The sequence below is a fragment of the Perognathus longimembris genome, chromosome 15 (assembly GCF_023159225.1).
Source record: "Perognathus longimembris pacificus isolate PPM17 chromosome 15, ASM2315922v1, whole genome shotgun sequence".
In the NCBI taxonomy this organism is placed as follows: domain Eukaryota; kingdom Metazoa; phylum Chordata; class Mammalia; order Rodentia; family Heteromyidae; genus Perognathus; species Perognathus longimembris.
Window position 1 is genome coordinate 50,570,625 of NC_063175.1, and position 20,201 is coordinate 50,590,825.

Here is a 20,201-nt window from a genome sequence, read left to right on the forward strand (position 1 = left end):
AAGTACGTGACATGCCTAGACAGCAAGTACCTAGCAGGGCCAGGGAGTCACACCCAAGGCCTGCCCCCCCCCCCCCCCCCCCCGCACCTTGACGCTCTCACGGGCCACCCCTGCTTCCTAGCCTTGGCCTTAACAGCCTCTTCTTCCCAGGAATGTGCACCTTTTGTATTTTGTTTTTGCCAGTCCTGGGGCTTGAACTCAGGGCCTGAGCACTGTCCCTGGCTTCTTTTTGCTCAAGGCTAGCGCTCTACCACTTGAGCCACAGGGTCACTTCCGGCTTTTTCTATATATGTGGTGCTGAGGAATCGAACCCAGGGCTTCAGGTATACGAGGTGAGCACTACCACAAGGCCATCTTCCCAGCCAAATGTGCACCTTTCTGTCCCCAGTCCTAATCCTTCTCTTATGTCAGATGTATCCCTCATTCTCATCGGCCCAGGGTACCTGCCTTGTCTTTCTATATCACTGATGACTAATAATCGCAAGACTTCCCAACCTTGCTTCTTCACATTGCCAGGAGCTCAACAAGACTTTCTGACTTCCAACCGAAGAAAACAGGCCTGGTCTAGACCACATGCCTGCCACCCTGGCCCGACCCTTCCCTTGAGGGGTTGAAAATCCCAACAGGACTTACAGGTTGACAAGGAATATCACTCGTAACCTTGGGTTACGTCATTTTAGCTGGCTATGGGAAATGTACACAAACATATCTGCCTTACACATGTACTCATAAATATTTCTAAATAGACTAGGTTCTATTACTTTTGGAGTCGTAACAAAAGAAAATATTTCCACGGGCAACTTTTAGTCTATTTCTAATGGGCACTGGGGCTGCAAGTCAAAGGCTGAAATTCTATTCCCATCCTGGCTCTAGCTCTGCAGGCTGGACGGCCCCCCTTTTTTGTCTTGTGCAAAGGCTTGTAGAGCCTGCCCTTCTATCTCAGCAGTCAGTGGGACTAACCACAGCCTGGAAATGAACACACTAAACAGGGCAATACAGGATCCTACGAAATGATCTCCACTGTTCCCCAATTTTAGAAAAAGAAAAGGCTTTCCATCGTCCAGTATAATAACATCCAAACATGGAAATAAACAAAAATGGGATTCTAGGCCCAGACCCCATATAATAACAGCCAAGTGTGGGAAGAAATGGTATCTACCTCTTGCAATGAATAGTTAGTATCCTGAATGAATACTGTCCAATTGAAACAAATTTTGAATTTCCTATGTGACCACATTTAATATTTATTTAAATCGATGTATCCAAAAGTATTGCCTTAACATGTAATTAATAGAGAACGTACTGTTGAAATTGTATCGCATTCATTCTGGCAACCTAAGTGTGGAACACATTTGGATACAGGGTGACAGTTCCACACTTTGGTGGCATAGTAGCCTTTTCTCAGTGTCTAGGCAAAGTGACTGCAGCAGGTCAATACACAATCATCATGTATGGGATATCATCTATGCCATAATAATAGAAACACGGGAGCTAAGAGACATACAGGACTCTGAAAATGCACTGGTTGTGTGGACAATTCTCCTGGTCCCCAGACACATCAGTCTTGGCCTGTTACTGCAAAGCTGCAGCTCCGTGGACCGTGGGTGCAATTCCAGGCATTGGTATCTGCGGCTGGAGACGGCCATTCTTGCCTAAGCCATCTGTAACCTGCCCTGCTGTAGCCTCGTCCTGCTTCAAAAATGGCTGGATCTAAAAGCCTGAGACACTACTGAAAGCAGCTGAGCCCATGTCCTTGGGCCTTGAATTACTGAGAAATCATTTGCATTCTGTTAAGCAAATTTGCATACAATTGGAGCCAAGAGAGTTTGGCTAGGTTTCCTCCTCTCTCTCCATACTGTGGTGGCTACTACTATTTATCATCATCATTTATTAGAGTGGCCCAGCAAAACACACCCTCCCCGCCAATCAGAATCAGCATAAAATGGCATCTTTTCCCCACAGGACCTGGATATCAGTGTCTTTTGGGTATGCAGGGGAGGACCTCTGAGATGTAATCCGGCAGCCTCAAGCTTTGTTATGACAAGAGTTTATTTTGCAAGACCCTGACCTGTAGCTTGAAAACACAGCTTCACTGGAGGTTGTAATGACCCATGATGGCGGGTGCATACACCTAAACCAGGGTAGCTTAGATTCTGATCCGTGGGCCAGATGAGAGACCAAACTTAGCATTCTTCCTTCTAGAAAGCCCTGGGCTTCCATTCTTAAAGCCGTGTTTACCCTGAAAGAACTCTCCGTCCCGCTGGATATGTTGAGGGCAAATCTAAAGACAGGCACTACTTACTCCATATACCCAGCTCTTCCACTGATTGGGGATCTGACAACCAAATGGTCAGTGGCATCCAGCCTAGATAGATAGAGATGAACAAAGCAAGTCACACAAGGCCTCAAGGGTGGATGGGAAAACACAGAAAACAATCAGACACTATTTTATATTTTTGTTATTTTTATCTCAACTGCTGATTTCTTTCTAGGGCTCTTCCCCAGAGAAATTCCATTTTCCTTACATAACTAGTTTCTTATGCCAGGGGAAAAAAAGGCTGTGTGGCTGTTATCGCTGCCATTGTTGTTTCTGCTAAGGTCATCGCAGATGCTATGTCTACTCAAGATAAACGGTTTCCTAAACAGGCTTCTCCGCATCCTGCCTGTTGCTGGGTAGGTTTGCCCCGAGTCATCACTTCTGGGGCCTTGGTAGGAAGAAGTTTCCTGAAAACTCCAAAGATGCATTGTCATTAACAACCATCCACATGTTATGTACGTTTTCATACACACAAATACCACCACCACCATTATCACCATCATCGCCAGCTCTAACACCATCATCACCACCATCACTGCTGAAGAAGGCGGACTGGCAATGATGGCCTTAGCTCTCTCATGAGCTGGGCGTGAACTTGGCACCAGAAAACGTCCTGACCTTCCTCTGCACACAGGGTTGAAATGACTTCCTGCTCTACTTGTGTTGAGGGCCATTATCCTCCGAAAAGCTGAATACGCTTTGCAGTCATAAAGATTTTTCAAGTCGCCAGTTCCAGAACTGGAAACAAACAGGCAACTCCTATTTCTCCGAGGTCATTTTAAAAGAATCCCAACCATCTCCTTTTCACACTGGAAACTCTGCAGAAGGCTAGGCCCAGAATCCAAACCCACGCTTTCCTTTTCCTGATAGCATAAGCCCGTCACGAAGAGGTCGCACACAACCTGTTAAAAGAACAACAAACACACACACACACACACACACACACACCATGCAGCCTTTATACTGTTGGCTTACAGTTTATAAGTTAAACATTATAGATTATATTGGGTCAAATGTTTAAAACAGCAATGTGTTCATAAAAAAGAGAGACGCGGAGAGACATAGCTGGTAACTAGTTTCGTTCAGCTAATGAGCTTGGGTTTGGGGAGGTTCCTGCTGAACTCCTCTGTGAAAGGTTACTATTGTCCCTCTGTCTATATAATAATTTCCCTTCCTTTTTTGCTTCCTTGTGAAATACCACCTAGTTCTACTTTAAAAAGTCATAACACGTGGGGAGGGGGTGGGCATCTAAGTTTTAAAACATGTATCTATCCTTTATTAACCAAATCTTAAAACTTGAGACCTTTTCTTTTCTTCTGAGTTGTGCATTCTGCATGTGAGCTTCAAGTTATTTAAATTTAGTCGATCTGTATCTGCTTCACAACGGGGAGAGCCATCGTTAATGAGCAAGTGGGAGTGGATAGGAGCTAGGCTTCACAAGAACCAGGCAGGAAGAGTTTCCTATCTTGTCAGAATTCAGCTTTTAAGTCCAAGAAAGGAGTTTCCTGGCCCAAACTGGAAGTCCTTGACTTCTACAAGTCAATACACTGCATCCTGTTCAAGGGTTATTCTGGAAACACTTTGTTGTTCTAGGCCAAAGTAGCCAAATGAGGATGTAGGGGATGGAAACAACCCTAAGTTGGATTGGCCACTGGGGCTCCACAGGTGGGTTTGTTTACAAGCAGAACAAAATTTACAGCCTAGTCTAAAAACAGATATATCATCATCTTGTAGACTTGAGTCCCATGTCATTCTACCTCTGGAAAAAAAACAAAACACTAAGGTTAGGCCTAAAATAAGACCAGCCAAGGGAGGAGGCTCACACCAGCGGAAAACCGCAGACTTGGCCTGGCTTTTTATTAAGACGTGAAGCAGGTTATGGTGGGCAGTTAGGTGGACAGCAGTTAGGTCCCAGTCTGTTCCTTTCACCCGTACTGTCCCTGAAGGCCTTGGAACCAGGGACCTGGTCTTCAGAACAAGGCAGCTACTTTTTTTTTTTTGGTCCAAGACCCAGGATTCAAACCCAGTTCCTGCCACGTTGGCTCACTGGCTAAGCAACTCTACCAGCTGAGCCACACCTGTGGCCGCTACTATTTTTAAAAACAGGTATTTATACAGACTCACCCAACCCAAGGGGAGCAAGCAAAGTTTCATCTAAATTTTCTTTTTTTTTTTTTTTGTCTTAAGGAAGAATTCATGTTGTGAGAATTTTTTTCACCTCTTTGTTACTGAAAGAACAAGGGCTTTTTAATTAAGAAACCAAAGCTTCACTTGCAACATCTGTCCTTTTCTGTTCTTTTGATGACAGGTTTCTCTTTTAAATGTTTAAACTGTTCTTTAAGTTCCAGAGGACTTTATCAGCTGGACTGTCCACAGTATCCTGGCTTCGCCTCTTACTCCAAGACACTGGTGTTTGTTTCCTGGTCTCCTATTGCACTTCCTTCTGTCTGGCGGAGGTTACTGAGGTTAAAACATCTCCTACCCATAAAAGGGTCAAACTTGCCATCCCGGCACTCGAGGGGGCTCCATAAATGCTTCGCTTCCTTCCCTCCTGACTTCTGCTGCCGGGTGGACGCCCAGGGCTGTGATAAATGGAAATGTGAAGGATGATTGACTAGCAAGGGAAAAAGTGCTTCCAACATTTCCACTCCAACTCGCAGCTGTAGCTTCACTTCTATGTTGTGAACAGGAACTCCTTTAAAACTGATGTGAAGAGCTAGATTCCACCACTAGATTAATCTTAAAGCAGAACACCATCTTCTCCTGCTAACGAAGAAAAGCTATTACGTCCTCTGTGCCCTGGGCATTGCGATGGAATGGGATGGTATGTGGTATAGACCAAACCTGCCTCCCTCCCATTCCGCCTCGCCTCTTCATTGCCACGTTAGGCTTTCGACTGGGTTGTTAATTAGTTACTATTTTTCTAACTTTATTTTTATCTTAATTTGAATTTTTTATTACCTTGAAGAAACGGAATGGAAACCAAAGGGTTTCAATTCAATATATCAAGTTATGAGGACAGTGGGCTGGGAATATGGCCTAGTGGCAAGAGTGCTTGCCTCCTACACAGGAAGCTCTCGGTTCAATTCCCCAGCACCACATATATGGAAAACGGCCAGAAGGGGCGCTGTGGCTCAGGTGGCAGAGTGCTAGCCTTGAGCGGGAAGAAGCCAGGGACAGTGCTCAGGCCCTGAGTCCAAGGCCCAGGACTGGCCAAAAAAAACAAAAACAAGTTATGAGTACAATGCATCCAGATTACTGTCCCCCCTTCTATCATTCTCCCTCATAGCGCCCAACCCCACTCTGCCCAAGTTCCATTTGTACAAATAGACGTTGACTATGAAGACTCAATACACCCACTGTCCTCTCTTCATTCATCTGTAACTATTTGCCGTCTAATGTGTCCGTTCACAGGACTGCATTCCAGAGACACATAAAAGACACTTCTTGACCTTCGTGTTTTCTGTGCGAGCGTCAGCACCTTAGATTAGTGCTTGGCACAAAGTAAACTCTTCAAAAACAGCTGCCGAATGAGCGGAATGGAAATGAATATGTCCTTTAGCACATGGCTAAACTCTCACATGAGGGCCTGCCCTATCATAAGTTCAATTAGTGGATTTTCTTTTTTACTGTACACACGACGAGAGGAGCCCAATTTTAAAAGTAAATAAAAACACCCTTTCTAGAGAGTGACAATCAAATCTCACTTCTGCCCCATTGGAAGAGACACTCGTGGGGCATGGAGAAGTCTCACTATATCTTCTACTCTCCTTTCACAAGGCTTGCCAGTTCATCTGTGGTGGTTTGCAACTCAATGCCCATCTCCTGCAAAAATACACTTTGGAATTTTTTTATGACAGTATTGGGGCTTGAACTCAGGGTCTGGGTGCTGTGCCTGAGTCTTTTCACTCAAGGCTGGCACTCTGCCACTTGAGCCACAGCTCCACCTCCAGCTTTTTGGGGTGGTTAATTAGAGATAAGGAGTCTCACAGGCTTCCTTTGAACCTCAATCCTCAGAGCTCAGCCCCTGAGTAACTAGGATTTCAGGTAAAAAAAAAAAAAAACAGCAACACACACAACACTTCAGAAGTAGAACCCAAGGAAGGAAAACACCAGAAATAAAAAGAATTAATCTTAATCTTGCTGACCATTTTTGAGACAGAAAGCAGTAGAGGCTACTCTGATTCCGAATAAAACCTATTTGATTAAGCTCCCTGTTGAGCAATCTAGGGTCCTCCAACACACCCGGAGAAGCGGGGAGAAGGCAGGATGTCTGCTTGAATCTGCCCTGGGAATAAGCAGGTAACAATGAGGGAGTCCCCGACAGGGCGAAGCGGGAATGTAACCCTTCCCTTACTTAGGCCTGTTGGAAAGGACCAAATGGACCAACGGTTACGGAATGCCATGGGAAACTTTAAAATCCTACCTACCACTGTTGTGCTTTGTTTTTGTTCTGTTTCTTCAACTTGGAGGACAATTCTACGCAAACTGCCTTCCATGAGTGAATGGGTTCCTCAAACACACTTGCATTAACGGATCCTAAATGAAGTGTCATTGCCATGTGAATTCTAGCAAAATCCTAGCAAGTTTTCAAGCGGGCTAATGTTAATTTAAGAGAATATAAAACTAGGCTGTGGGGGGAGGGGAGGTGTGCCTACACAACCAGAACAATGACCACACTGTTTTTGAAAAACGGTTATGGAACATGACTACTGTCGTTGAAAAGAAACGAGCAATGTTCTGAAATATTCAGACCATCACTGACAGCATCCTCAAAAAAAATAAATAAATAGAAGTCTCCGTATTCTGGCCGGCTGGTTACCAGGCTCTCCATGGCTGGCTGGCTCTGACCCTCACACCACCATCTTGGCCATCCCCGCTCCTGCCATCTCCGCAATCCGTGTGGTGGGAGCGTTTTCGGTGGGTCCATTTTGCCCTCTCCCATGCTCCATCCGCGAGGCTATCCGCCCCCGCTCTCCCTGCAGGTTTTGCTGCCCTTCCTGGGAAGACCTCCTTGATCTAACAAATGCCCCGACAACGGCGGAAAGTCCTTCCCCAGCTTCACAACACCCCACGGCACGGGATTTTTACGATCCGTGGCCACCCCACCCGACTGGGAGCCAAGGCCTGACCCGACCCCCCTCCCCATCCTGTAGGAGAAGGGGAGAAATGTGTTGGATAAATGAATAACTGATCTTTTGTCCTGGGAGTTTGAATCCTACGACCAATTTTAAAACTAACAACAACAATTTTTTTTAAAAAGTTTTTCACTCGTTTTTGAGTAACTTAGCAACGACAGGACATTCCTTTTCTCGTGCCAGACCAAACAGGTAAGAAGCCTTAAAGTGACTCCCCGCTCCTATTCACCCCACCCCCACCCCAGAATTAAACCCCCCCCCACTTATTCATTGGTCATGCCTTCGAACTAGTCCTCACAAAAGGTATTTTTAAATTCCAATGACATGTACTTTTCATCAGTTAATTTTTAATCGGGCCAAATATTAAATGTTCACATTAACCAGACAAAGCTTGTTTAAGCTACTGATTTGCAGTGACAGCTTGTGTTATTCCCACACACAGGCCAACCATGAAATAGAAAACTAATAACCCCTTCACTGTATTCTCCAAGTATCATTTATGGGAAAGAAAACTACATTCAAAGAAAACTTGGGCAATGGCTGTCATTTCTCCCCCTGTGCTACAAGCTGTTACAAAGCAGAGGGGCTCATTTTCTCACGGATACGGACAAGCTCAAGAATCCCACTGTCAACTGGATGTATTCATTAGAAGGATCTGGCAGCGGCACAGGGGGACAGATAGTTTGGAGACCAGGCCAATTATCTGTGTGTCCTTTATAATTTGAAGTTTCTGAATTCACTTGAAGATAAGCCACTTGAAGAGGGGCTGGCAGTGGGGGAGGCAATGCACAGATGGTCTCAGAAGCGAGGGAGGAAGGGGAGGGGGAGGGGAGGGAAAGAGAGAATTGGCTGGTGGTTTCATTCACGGGGACAGATCTGCAAGTGGACACATCCTTCCCTTTTAAAAGCCCTTGGAGACGCATGACGAGGCTTCCTTACAAGTAAACAAACCATAGAATCTTTTCCTCTCAAACAGATGACAAACGATGAGCAACGAGATTTGGAGTGTCCTTCATGCCAAGCTGAGAAGATTCTCAAAATACAAATTCCACCAGTTCTCAAAAACCACAGATTGGCTGGGAGGCTTGCCTGAACCAGAGCAGACAACACAGACGGAGTGACCAGGGCGATAGTTTGATCTGCGGCAGCATTGGTGGCCTACACTGGATGCCTTGAGAAACGCAATCTTAGGTTCACTCACCTCTGGGAATGTTCAGCTACAGGGACTTCAGTTGGCTGCTCATTTATGGGAGGACTGGGGGATCACTGATCTTGGTAACTTCCAAGCTGTTCTTTTTATATCTGAGCTACAACACTGACTAGAGTTAACATTCACCTTGCTCCCGACCATGAGAAGCTTATATAAGCTCTGGGGGAGGGGGGGAGGGAGGGGGGAGGGAGGAGGGGAGGGTGCGTGCCCATTATGGGGCTTGAACTCAGAACTAAGGGCATTGTCCCTTAGCTTTTTTTTTGCTCATGGCTGGTGCTCTACCACTGGAACCACAGATCCAGTGCTGGCTTTTTGTGGTGAGTTGGAGATCAGTCTCCCAGATTTTCCTACTGAGGCTGGCTTTCAACCACAGTCCTTAAATCAGAGTCTCCTGAGTAGCTAGCTAGGCATGAGCCACTGGTGCCTGGCAAGCTTTCCATTCTTTAATGATAAGGTGATGGCCAATCAATCTCAAGCATCAAGACCTTCATAGTTTACATTAGATATGAAACTCAAGGAAAGGGGAGAGGGAAGCCGGTATGTATAATCTCCGTGTGTGTTCAACTTTATTTAATCAAAAATAGGTGAGGGTGAGTCTGATCAAAGTATATTGTATGCATATATGGACATGTCAAAGGGAAAACCCCCCTGAACAATGAATGGATGCTAACTAAACAGATAGGTGACAACCAGCAGGCTGGTGTTTAATGTTAATATTTAAGGAATCATTATTCTCAAATGTTTATTATGAAGTGAAATCCAGATATATCTTTAGGTAGGAATGATGTACCTTTGCAATTCAATTAAAAAGATGAAAATAAAGTAGTGGGTCTGTTTTGGTTTTGTGTCTGTTAAAATGAATACAACAGTAGGAGGTGATTTTTGGCAAGCACACTGTGTAGAAAGAGAAATAGAGAGCATTCACTAGTTACCATGACTTGGACACCCAAAGTGTCTCTAAATAATGTTTTTTCCTTAATCCCATGCATGTGCAGTGATGGTTATCCAACCATTACCCACAATGCTAGGTGCAACTTTGAATTTAATATGAGAAGTATTTCATAAGGAAGTCCCAATGGTGAAGGGTACCTTGATTTTGTCAGTCCTAGAGCCACAGATGGAAGACACTAATTAGAACAATGCTAATTTGTCTCGAACCGAGTTTTTGTTTCAGTTGGAAAATCAGTAAGAGGAAGCTCAACGTGGAACACAGAGCTTCACATCAATGTCCTTACACCCAGTCCACAGAGGCCTAGAGAGGACTTCTGGGGAAGAGTGGTATGCCAACAGCAGTAATCAAAGATGGCAGAATGGACAGCCACAGCGCGGACCTACTGGAAGTAAAGGGGGGAAGGGAACCCTACACTTTGATCCGGGGACAAAGACTTAGGTCCTAGACTCCGTTTGCTCTTGAATTCCAAATCCTTACATCCACCTTCTTGCTAAGCATTGGACTTGGGCATCTTCACAAAAGACCAAGTTAAAAGTGGTCGAAATAAAATTCTTCACATTTAAATCACCATTCTTGTCTCTTTCATTCCTCTCGGGAAGATGGGGTTGGGTTTTAAGCTAGCCGGGACACATCCTGAATCCTCTGATGCTTTTCTCCTCTCACTCCTCACATTTCGTCCTTTGGTTCGACTTCTGCATCACCTCCACAACTACCCTGCCATTTCCATTCTCCAACCAACTCCCGCGGTTCGGCGTTTTTCTTTCGTGGCCTCCCCCATCCAGCCTGGGTCCCATCTCCTCCACACCCACTTGTTGTCTTGTTTTGGAACCCTTTCAACATCTGTCAAGTGAGGACCCAAGGATACCTTCACAAACGAGGACCTCACCAAGGGCTCTTGATGCTCTGGTCCCATCAGACTCCACAACTCCATAAATAGACCTCATACTTCCCTACCTCTCTCCACTGCTCTGGGATCCTCTGCCCACACCACGATCCGTTCTCCACAGTTTACCTCTACGTCATTGCCCACATGAAGCTCTTCCAAGCTGCCTCTCTGCCCAGTAAAGACTGTCAAGGATTACATGCTACACAGCTTTCACGGCGTGGCAAGCTCTCCCAAGGTAATCACGGTCTTACACAGTTTTACTCAACTAAAGTAGCACAAAACTTTGTATACAAGAGGTGCCCAGTCATTTTTTTTCCTATTTTTTTTAAAAACCAATACAACAGGGTGCATGCTTTTCTCAATAACCAGATCTTTCTACATCCACCATTGCCCTACTCAGGGTTAAGTTCTGTGGACAACTATTCATTATCCTTAATCAACACTTTCTCACATCACACCTGGGGTTCAACACCAGCCCAGGTAGGAAAGTTCATGAGACTACAACTAACCACCAAAAAACAGTGAGTAGACATGCAGTTCAAGAGGGCAAACACAGGGGCTGGGGATATAGCCTAGTGGCAAGAGTGCCTGCCTCGGATACACGAGGCCCTAGGTTCGATTCCCCAGCACCACATATACAGAAAACGGCCAGAAGCGGCGCTGTGGCTCAAGTGGCAGAGTGCTAGCCTTGAGCGGGAAGAAGCCAGGGACAGTGCTCAGGCCTTGAGTCCAAGGCCCAGGACTGGCAAAAAAAAAAAAAAAAAAAAAAAAGAGGGCAAACACCAGCTTTAAGAGACGAAGCTGAGGGACAGCACCCAGTTCCTGGGTTCAAGACCCAGCATTGAAATCCACATGCACGTGTATACGCACACACACACACACACACACACACACACACACACACACACACACAGAAAATCTTCCTCAGATCACTTTCTTCTCATACGATTGCTTTAATATTTACCAAGTGGCTCTACCTCTCTACACTTAAAATTATGCTCCAGAATACTTTAAAACTCTTCTGTAGGTTCTCAGTGATGTGTGTGTGTGTGTGTGTGTGTGTGTGTGTGTGTATATAAAGCTGTTAGGAACTCATAAAAGAAATGGCTAGGAGACAGCCCCAAATTTTCAAACATAGAGGTGCTTTAATGGACCAACATTCTTTTCCAAAGGCACAAATCAATATCTAGAGCTGATGATATAATTTTAAACAGTTTTATTCCTACCCTAATTGTAGTGAGGATAAATATTATAGACAAGATAGGCATTAAACTTGGAGGACTGAGTCTGTGCCGCAAATACTCGTAGATAATCTGAATGCCATTGAGAGGGAAAGTTGGCTGCATTTCAGTTTCAGAGTCAATAACCTAGACTGGAGTCATAAAGAAGAAGTCTTCGTTATCTGCTTAAGAGAACTGGAAAAAGTCAAGACAAGTCAAGCTGCAACATTGATTCCTTGTCTGGGGCTCCAAGCATTAAAAAGAGTATATACTGCATCACTCTTTTGCAACTTAACTGTCTACTCGACAGTTTGAAATAGAGAAATAAGAGTCATTGCAACGGTCACAAGAGATGTACTGGTCTCAATGGGAAACAGAAAATCTCCTTTGAAGAATGAAGGCTTCGCTTGACACAGTGGGTTCCAGGGTTGTTTTGGGGAGACATAATAAAGAACAGAGGAGAGTCAGTCATAAGCTTCTGACTCATGACACTGAAGCCCCAGAGAGCTGATTACTAGCTTAAAGGGGAATATGGTCCCATTTCCGAAGTTCTGAAGGCAAAGTGTTGGCAGAATGGACATGTGAATTTTCCCAACAAGGAGTTTCCCACAGAGCCACACACTCCATGAGCGTGTACACAGAGGTGTGCTTCATCCTTGATCTCTTCGTGGCATATGATGCACTACCCACAGAAATCTCCCGGGGAGCCAAACCCAAGTGGCCAGGCCAGCATGAGGGACACTCTCTTTGTAATGTGCCTGGGAGACTGTTTGGGGAAGTGGTCCTCGCGACAAGTGATTGTAGTTTAGTCAAAATGTATGGAAGACTCAAGCGATGATGCCTCACACACTGTAATTCTGAACCACAGAGACGGCAAGGAGTCCCAACGTTACCAGTGGGCGTTGCTTTGATCTGCTCTGCACTGGGATAGAACCTCTGGAGAGCATCCGTTGGCAGCATTTTCACCTGTGTTGTTGCTTCGTGACATGATTAGCATGGAGGTCGCAGCTATGGGTGCACCGCCACTTCTGCCTTCTCCTGCTACCATCTAGACACATGGCTATTCTCTCCAGGCAAATTCTACCTGTTGAATGGTAGCAAGGTGCGGCACCCAATATCAGCGTGGGCTCAATGACCAGACAGTTGGTGACTGCAAGCGTAGGCCCTATGAGAAAACCCAACTGGTTTTGGAGAAACAGAAGTCCTATCCTCAATTCTCATGGGAGGACAGGTGGGTGACACACAGAGAAAACTCTGGTGCTACAAAAATCTGGCACATATTGGGGGGGAAAAAAAAAACACCAAACCCACAGGAATACCGCAAAAAGGGGATGGGGGGAAGCTATTTAAGTTTCAAAAAGAGGACTGTAAGCGCTATAAGCTACAAGGCCACCTGGTCCTTAGGAATGTGGTGTCACAGTAGACCAAGAATTTCTGAAAACGATAAATCACATTTCAGAAGAGAAGCATTGGAGAGTAGAGTGATGTAGGGTCAACAGAGCAGCTTTTTTTTTTTTTCTCTCCCAAAGGAAGAAGCTCTATTCTGGTTCAAAACCTTACATACACAAGAATGAGTTATTTAAGAAAGCTCTTCAAATTACCTAGCTCTAATCATCCCAATCAGAGCCTTCATTGTTTTTTACTTAAAAAGCATTAATGAAATTCTTTGCAAACTGTCGACTGGTGTTTATTAAGTCTTCCTAATGTGCATAAATAATGTTTAGTGGGTTACTATCTAAAAAGGGAACTCCCCCCCTGCCTTTCAGTTCTGTTAAAGTCTCCTTACACTAGGACAGTAGTTTTCAAATTATCTGAGTTTTTGCCCCTTATTTAAATCAGGCCTAATGCACACATGAGCACCTTTAAGGTTAGAAATAACCTTTTCTAGATTAAAAACAGAAGTAAAATAGCATGTGTTCAGTTATTTTCTTTTTCTTTCTAAATCCTGTAGTCCAGGAATCAGGCTGTGTGGCTGTGTAGTACCGATCAGTTTATGGAGACGCCGAAATTCTGGCCTGGAAGTCCATCAAGGCCAGGAACAAACTCTCCTTCAGCCTTCTCCCATCCTTCAGCCTAACCCCGGATTCAACCCACCCATAGGACTTGTCTGTGAGTAACTGTCTCAAGTCTTGAGTGATTTTCAACATGAATTCTATGCAGACATCAAATCATGAGGATAGAAGGAGGCACTTCCCATGGAAGCAAATAGACTGGGTGATCTCTACATGCAGTGGTAGGGACAAGGTGAGCAGATAGGGCGACCACTGTCAGACCTGAAGCAAGGTGGTATCGCATTACCTTCCAGAGGTTTAAGAGAACCTCTGATCTTCCAGTACAATATAGCGCTAGAGGAAAAGAAAACTTTCTCCTGGTCTGTTACAAAGGGAGTGTTGTTTTCTAGCACAAATGCCCTCCTGCTGAAATAGCACTTGGCTAAGGGCTGCTAAGACTTGCAGAGTGGAGCGGGTAGGGACCCCATCAACAAGCAAAACACTCCGGTGCTGCTTCAGGAGTGGGCTTCTCATCACTCCCCAAAATGTAGAGTAGGATAAGGTGCAGAGATAAGGAAGAAAATGGTGAGAAACAGGCTCTTATTTATTTTTAATCTGTGGCTTTGTTACCTGGTATGGTCTGTGGGGCCTACTGACATTTAAGCAATATGACATGTACCAATTCCATCAAGGTTCACTAGAAAGAACAGTCTGTTCTCACTAGACAGCACAATTCAAAGTAACAAGATGCATGAGAGAATGTTCTCAGTGCACATTAAACAGCAATCAAAAGCCCTAACACAGAAGAGAACTCAGCGAACTAAAAAAAATGAAGGTCCAGAAATATAATCACTCAAGAGCACATGACTGAAAACTCCAAGAGCAATAATGCATTCTTTTCCTACAAAATAAATTATTAAAAGGGACCATGTGATTCTTAGCCAGCAGAAAGATGCACTTTCCCAAGGAAAAGTTCATCATTAAATGGATTATTTAAGACTGTATCATTGTAATGTTATTTTTAATCCCAGCACTTCACTGCCAAGACCAGGCCTTACGCAGCTGATCCTCAACCACTGGAAAAATGAGGCTTCTTCACGTACACCGAACATTGATATGAGAATGGTACTAATTCCCAGTTAATAATGTTTAGATGGACAGACCGATGGACAGACGGACAGACGGATGGACGGACGGATGGGTGGATAGATGTGCACTATATTCAGAAAAGAGAAACAAAAATCTGACTACTCTTTCATCAATAGAATGAGGTCAATCTCCTGCATTTTCTTGTTTAAAACATACAATTCTTTTACTAGCCTACATTTCGCTTCCTCCTACTTCCCCATTTGTAGAGTAGACGGTGTTCACAATTTTCCTTCACCATCAGCTTACCCTTCACCTCTCAGCCCTTTACTGGCCAAAGTCCTCTGTCTCAAAACAACTTCAAGGTCAGCACAAACTCTTAACAGAACTTAAACTGTATTGGAAGGTGATAAAACACTAACTGAACTGGGTGCTGATGGCTCACACCTGTAACTCTAGCTACTCAGGAGGCTGAGATCTGAGGATCGAGGTTCAAAGCCAGTCCAGGCAGGAAAGTCCATCAAGACTCTTATCTCCAATTAACTACCAGAATACTGGAAGTGGCACTGCGGCTCAAGTGGTAGAGCACTAGTCTTCAGTGAAAGAGCTCAGGAAAAGCACTCAGGCCCTGAGTTCGAGCCCCATGACTAACAACAACAACAAAATACTGATACATCCATTAAAAGAGCAAATCGCTCACCTTCAATTGCAGTACGAAAACCATCTTACTTTAATGGGACCAGTGATCATCAGTAACAGTTCTAATACTACCATGGAAAACACTCTTGAAGTTTCCCTTTTAAGAAACCAGATTCGGGGCTGGGGATATGGCCTAGTGGCAAGAGTGCTTGCCTTGTACACATGAGGCCCTGGGTTCGATTCCCCAGCACCACATATACAGAAAACAGCCAGAAGTGGCGCTGTGGCTCAAGTGGCAGAGTGCTAGCCTTGAGCAAAAAGAAGCCAGGGACAGTGCTCAGGCCCTGAGTTCAAGGCCCAGGACTGGCCAAAAAAAAGAAAAAAAAAGAATCCAGATTCTTTTTTCCTTCCCTTGATAATGTAGGCTACTTCATATAACAAATGCAAACATACTCATAGTAAAAAAAATACTGTTAAGAAACAAAAGGTATAAATCAAAATGACATCCTTCAGAATCCTGCACAGCTATCTCTCCCTCTCTTCATTCTACTTCATAGGGTCCCATTGGTCTAGAGGCCGTCTGGGAAAGTCAGTATTTCAGGAAAGACTCTTTCTTGAGCTGGAGCTTCCTGGAAAAAGACCCAACAGAATTCATCTCAGAATGCAACTCTTCCTAAAAGATGTCCCTCGGAAGCAAGACACTGGTAGCTTAAGCTGTGATTCTAGCTTCTCAAGAGGCTGAGATCTAGAGGATTGAAGTTCAAAGACCAGCCCGGACAGAAAAGTTCCTGAGATTCCGTCTCCAAAAATCACTGACAAAAAGTTAGGCCACAGGCATGGTTTAGGTGGTTGGGCACCATCTAAGCAAGCAAAGCAAGAGCGAGTGAGTTCAAACCCTGGTACCACCAAAAATGAGGCTCCTAGGAGTCAGCACAGTGGTAGCACGCGTAAGTGAAACACTCACACAAACCATAGGAGCACTGGGGTGGAGCCTGAGATTCTGCATCCCTGAGAAGCAAGCTCTCAAGATCACTCAGGCTGCTGGTCAGGGAGCTACACTTCAGTGCCAAGGTCTTAGGCATTTTTAGAACGAGTGCTCTCTTTTTCCTCTTTCTCAGCATGCCACACAAAGCCTTATTCAGACTTAGGAATGAAGCCACGCCCCATTCTACACCCAATTACTTCTCTAGTCTTTTATTAATTTGAAGGCTTCAGGGACCATTTATCAGAAGCTGATCATTACAAGGAATGTTTTCTCCGTGTTGTAAAGCATGGGATCTGAAGAGCTCCCCTCAGCCCAGGACGGGTCTGAACTTTGCAAAAGTTTAAAAGCAAAGAACAGAAAAGGTGACAAGCAAGAATGCTGTAGGGAGTCTTAGAGTTCGAGGTGATCTATGGAACCCTGGAAATGGCAAGCATTGTGGTTTCATGGCATGAAACTATGTTTGCTCTCTCCTGAACCTATCTAACCGTTATCAACTCGATGTGGTAAGATGCAATTTGGTATTACAGATGCAACCCTTAACTGGTGCAAATCTGGAGGAAAAGCCGCCCGCATGGCCAGATGCCTTTAAAAAAAAAAATCCTTAGATGAAAAACACACATCTGAATTGATGGTCAAATCATATATAACTTGCAGATACTCCAAGTTATATTCTAAAGTGTTCACATAGGAATGTATTTCCTGATACATACTTTTTTTTGTATGTGCCAAATTCCTTTGTTTTGCTATAGAGCCATCCATCTACATGTTGTTCTGAAAACTATTACACATTTTTATCCTGAGTCATTTGTGGTTCTATATGATTTATTTTGACTATAGGAGTCTTTGTCAAAAAAAGTATTTTTTATCATGTTCTACAGTTTGTCGTTGTGGTTTGGCATCATTAAAATGTAGTCTGTACATTTATCAATCCCAGACACCTGTTGACCACAAAGATAGGCTCGACAATGAAAACCTGATTGGAAACAGAAAAAAAAAGTGATGCTTCATTTGAAAAGAAATTCAGTTGTATAAGATCTTAACATTCTGCAATTCAACTCCAGGCCGAGGGCATATCTAAATTTCTATATTAAACATATGGCCCAGTTTCCCACCTTTCATTAACTTGATAGATGGCAGTTATTACCTTGGATTTCTTTCAACTAGAAGGCAAAATGTTTTAAAATTTCATAAAAATATAAATAGTAAAAGTATTAAATTAGTTTTTCTTTGATTTTAAAAAGATCCTTCTGGAGTCTGGATACAATGGCTAAAAATCAAACCACCTACTTAATGAAACTCTTAACAAAAACGTTTTTCATCCTTTAGCAAATTCTTCTAGAATTACTACAGATTCTGATAATGTGGGATCCCAACAAACAGGCAATTCATACAGAGCATTTGAAGTTTAGAGGCTTAAATTTGGATAGCTTAGTTAATTTTACCTTTAATGATGGAATAACATCAATATTTTGTCACCTTTGATCAAATAACATCAAGATGTTCACTCAAGCATCTACTTTGCATAGCTTTTTTTTTCTCTCTCTCTCTCTTTTGGGCCCCTGAATATCAGCTCATTTGGGGAGTTGTAGTAAAAACAAGTAACATGCTTTTGAACACCACCTGCAGTCTTCTAGACTCTTGGCTCCTGTTAGGTTCTATAAAATATTAATCATTCTCCCCCCAAACTAGACAAGGCAAGCACTGAATTGCCTCGTTTCGAAGATAACTCTTGAAACACAAAGCTTTTTTTTTTTTTAAGAAACTTTAGATAGGAATAACTATTTTCACAATTTTGATTGTGGCCTAGATCTTAATGATACACCTGAACTCTTAGGGACTGCTCTCCACCCCTTTTCATGGAAAAGTATTGCTGAGTGGTAGAGTAACAGTAGCTAGCTCTAGGTAGCACCATCCCAGGAAACAGCCACCGCACAGTCTTCAAAGATAAGAGAGATCAGCTTCTTCAACTGGAGTCAGGGCTTAAGAAAATCCGAAGCCACGACCCACCACCTCTCCTCACATTGATAACCGGGAAGCAAGTTTTCAGCAGGGATCACCAAATGATGTGACAGGTCGAGGTGGGGGATAGTAAAAGACACCAAGATGCCAGCAAACATTTAAGTCTTGCATGCAATATAGGATGCAAGCAAAAGCAAATCCCTTCACTGAGGACTCCCCAGCCAAGTGCCCAGGGCGGAAAGGCCTGGGGCCACGCCCGCTGGGAATAGGGCCAGCAACTTGGGACCCTCAGCCAGGGTCCACCTTGCCTCCTCTTCACAAACACAGCCAAGTTTTCCAGGGAAAGGTGCAAGGCTGCCCTTCCTCTGTGGGAAACACGAGTGAGTCAGGAGAGAGGCCTGATGGCTTGGCCCACACTGGTGGAGTCAGCCCATCCCACTGGAGGATTCCTAAACGGAGTCCACAGCCAGGGGAACCCTAAGGCTGCAAGGGCCAGGCCGGGCCTGGGGGGGGGGGGCGCGGGCGGGCGCACCCGTGGTCCCTGACACCTCCAACGTCAACAGCTAACTCCACACACGTCCGAAGGGACGGACGCCAAGCGCTCACGAAATCCCACCCAATCCACCGTGCGAGATCCCTGGGTTCTCCCGTCCAACAAGTTCAACCCTTTGGGGGCAAGAAAGGAGTTACCAACTGTGGGGTTGGCAGGGCGAGCTTGGGTCAGAGGAAAGGGGGTGGGGAGGGGTGGGGGGGAGGCCGAAAAAGCATCCAAACCCCTGGACCCCAGGGGAGAGAACCCAGGACCCAAGTCACCCCTGCCCTCCCCCACCCCACCCCCCCTTCCCAGCACCCTCTCCAAGCACACACAGCCTCTCTCTCACACGCCCGCGATGATCTCGAACCCAGACCCCCGCCCCCCCCCGACGTGCGCGCACACCCACCCACCCGCGCGCCTCGGTGCACCTTACCCAGCCTCCGTTCTCCTGGATCCAGGTGTGCAGGTGGCGGTTCAGGTACTCGGTCATCCACAGGGCGATGTTGTCCACGAGGGGGGACATCTCCCGGTTGACGCTCTCCACGCACATGACCCCACCGAACTCGAAGAAGGCCACGATGCGGCCCCAGTTCACCCCGTCCCTGAAGAGCTCCTCCACCACCGTGGCGAAGCGTCCCCTCGCGGTGAAGGGCGTCAGGTGCAGCTGGCTGGACATCTCGGCGAAGTCGCGGCGGTAGCGGCGGGAGAAGTCGTCGCCGGCCTGGCGCAGCGTCAGGTGGACCACAGGTGGCACCGGGCTGAGCGCCGGCCCGACGGCGGCGGCGGCGGGGTGGGCGGCGGGCGGGGACGGGGAGGTCCTGGCGGCGGCGGCGGCTGCGGGATCCCCGGGCGGCGGCGTTGTTGGTGGCGGTGGCGGCTGCGTGGCGGGCGGAGGGTGACTCCCAGGCTGGGAGAAGATGCCGGGGGGCGCGTGGTCCCCCGGGTCGGCCGCGTCCCACGCGTAGCCCCTCTGGGACAGTTTGTAGTGGATGTACTTCATCACGATCTCCCGGTGGTCATACCCGGTCCTCCCCGCGTGCGCCATCCTGCTTCCTCCTCCTCTCCCCGCCACCACCCCCACACACCCCCACACACCCCCACCCCCGGGACCGTGCGAGCGAGTGGGGAGCTTGCGGGGGGGGGGCGAACGAGGGGGAGAGGAACCACGCAGCACCTCCTACCCCCACCCCCTCTGGGCTCCCCGCTTCCACCTCCTCCACCCCCTCCTAGGGGCTCCCCCCCCCCCCCACCTCCTCCTGGAGAGGAAAAGAAGAGTTAGAGTG

At 45.8% G+C, this 20,201-nt stretch overlaps 1 protein-coding gene across 3 annotated transcripts in view; it reads right to left on the reverse strand.

Annotated features, from left to right (window-relative positions):
• The window catches only part of Bcl2 (BCL2 apoptosis regulator), a 157,954-nt gene extending 137,963 nt beyond the window's left edge, over positions 1-19,991 (reverse strand). Inside the window, exons 1-2 of one of the 3 annotated variants that reach the window (XR_007213382.1) lie at positions 19,352-19,991; positions 4,015-4,074 (exon numbers count right to left, since the gene is read on the reverse strand). Coding sequence is in view for 2 of the 3 variants with exons in the window: in XM_048363246.1 (XP_048219203.1) it covers positions 4,066-4,074; positions 19,352-19,963 (621 nt within the window). In the remaining variant the exon portion in view is untranslated. Of the gene's footprint in view, positions 1-3,336; positions 4,075-19,351 lie in introns of those variants that run through there. The other 2 variants (XM_048363246.1, XM_048363245.1) reach the window with 2 other exon arrangements.
• Positions 19,992-20,201: the final 210 nt, after the last annotated feature.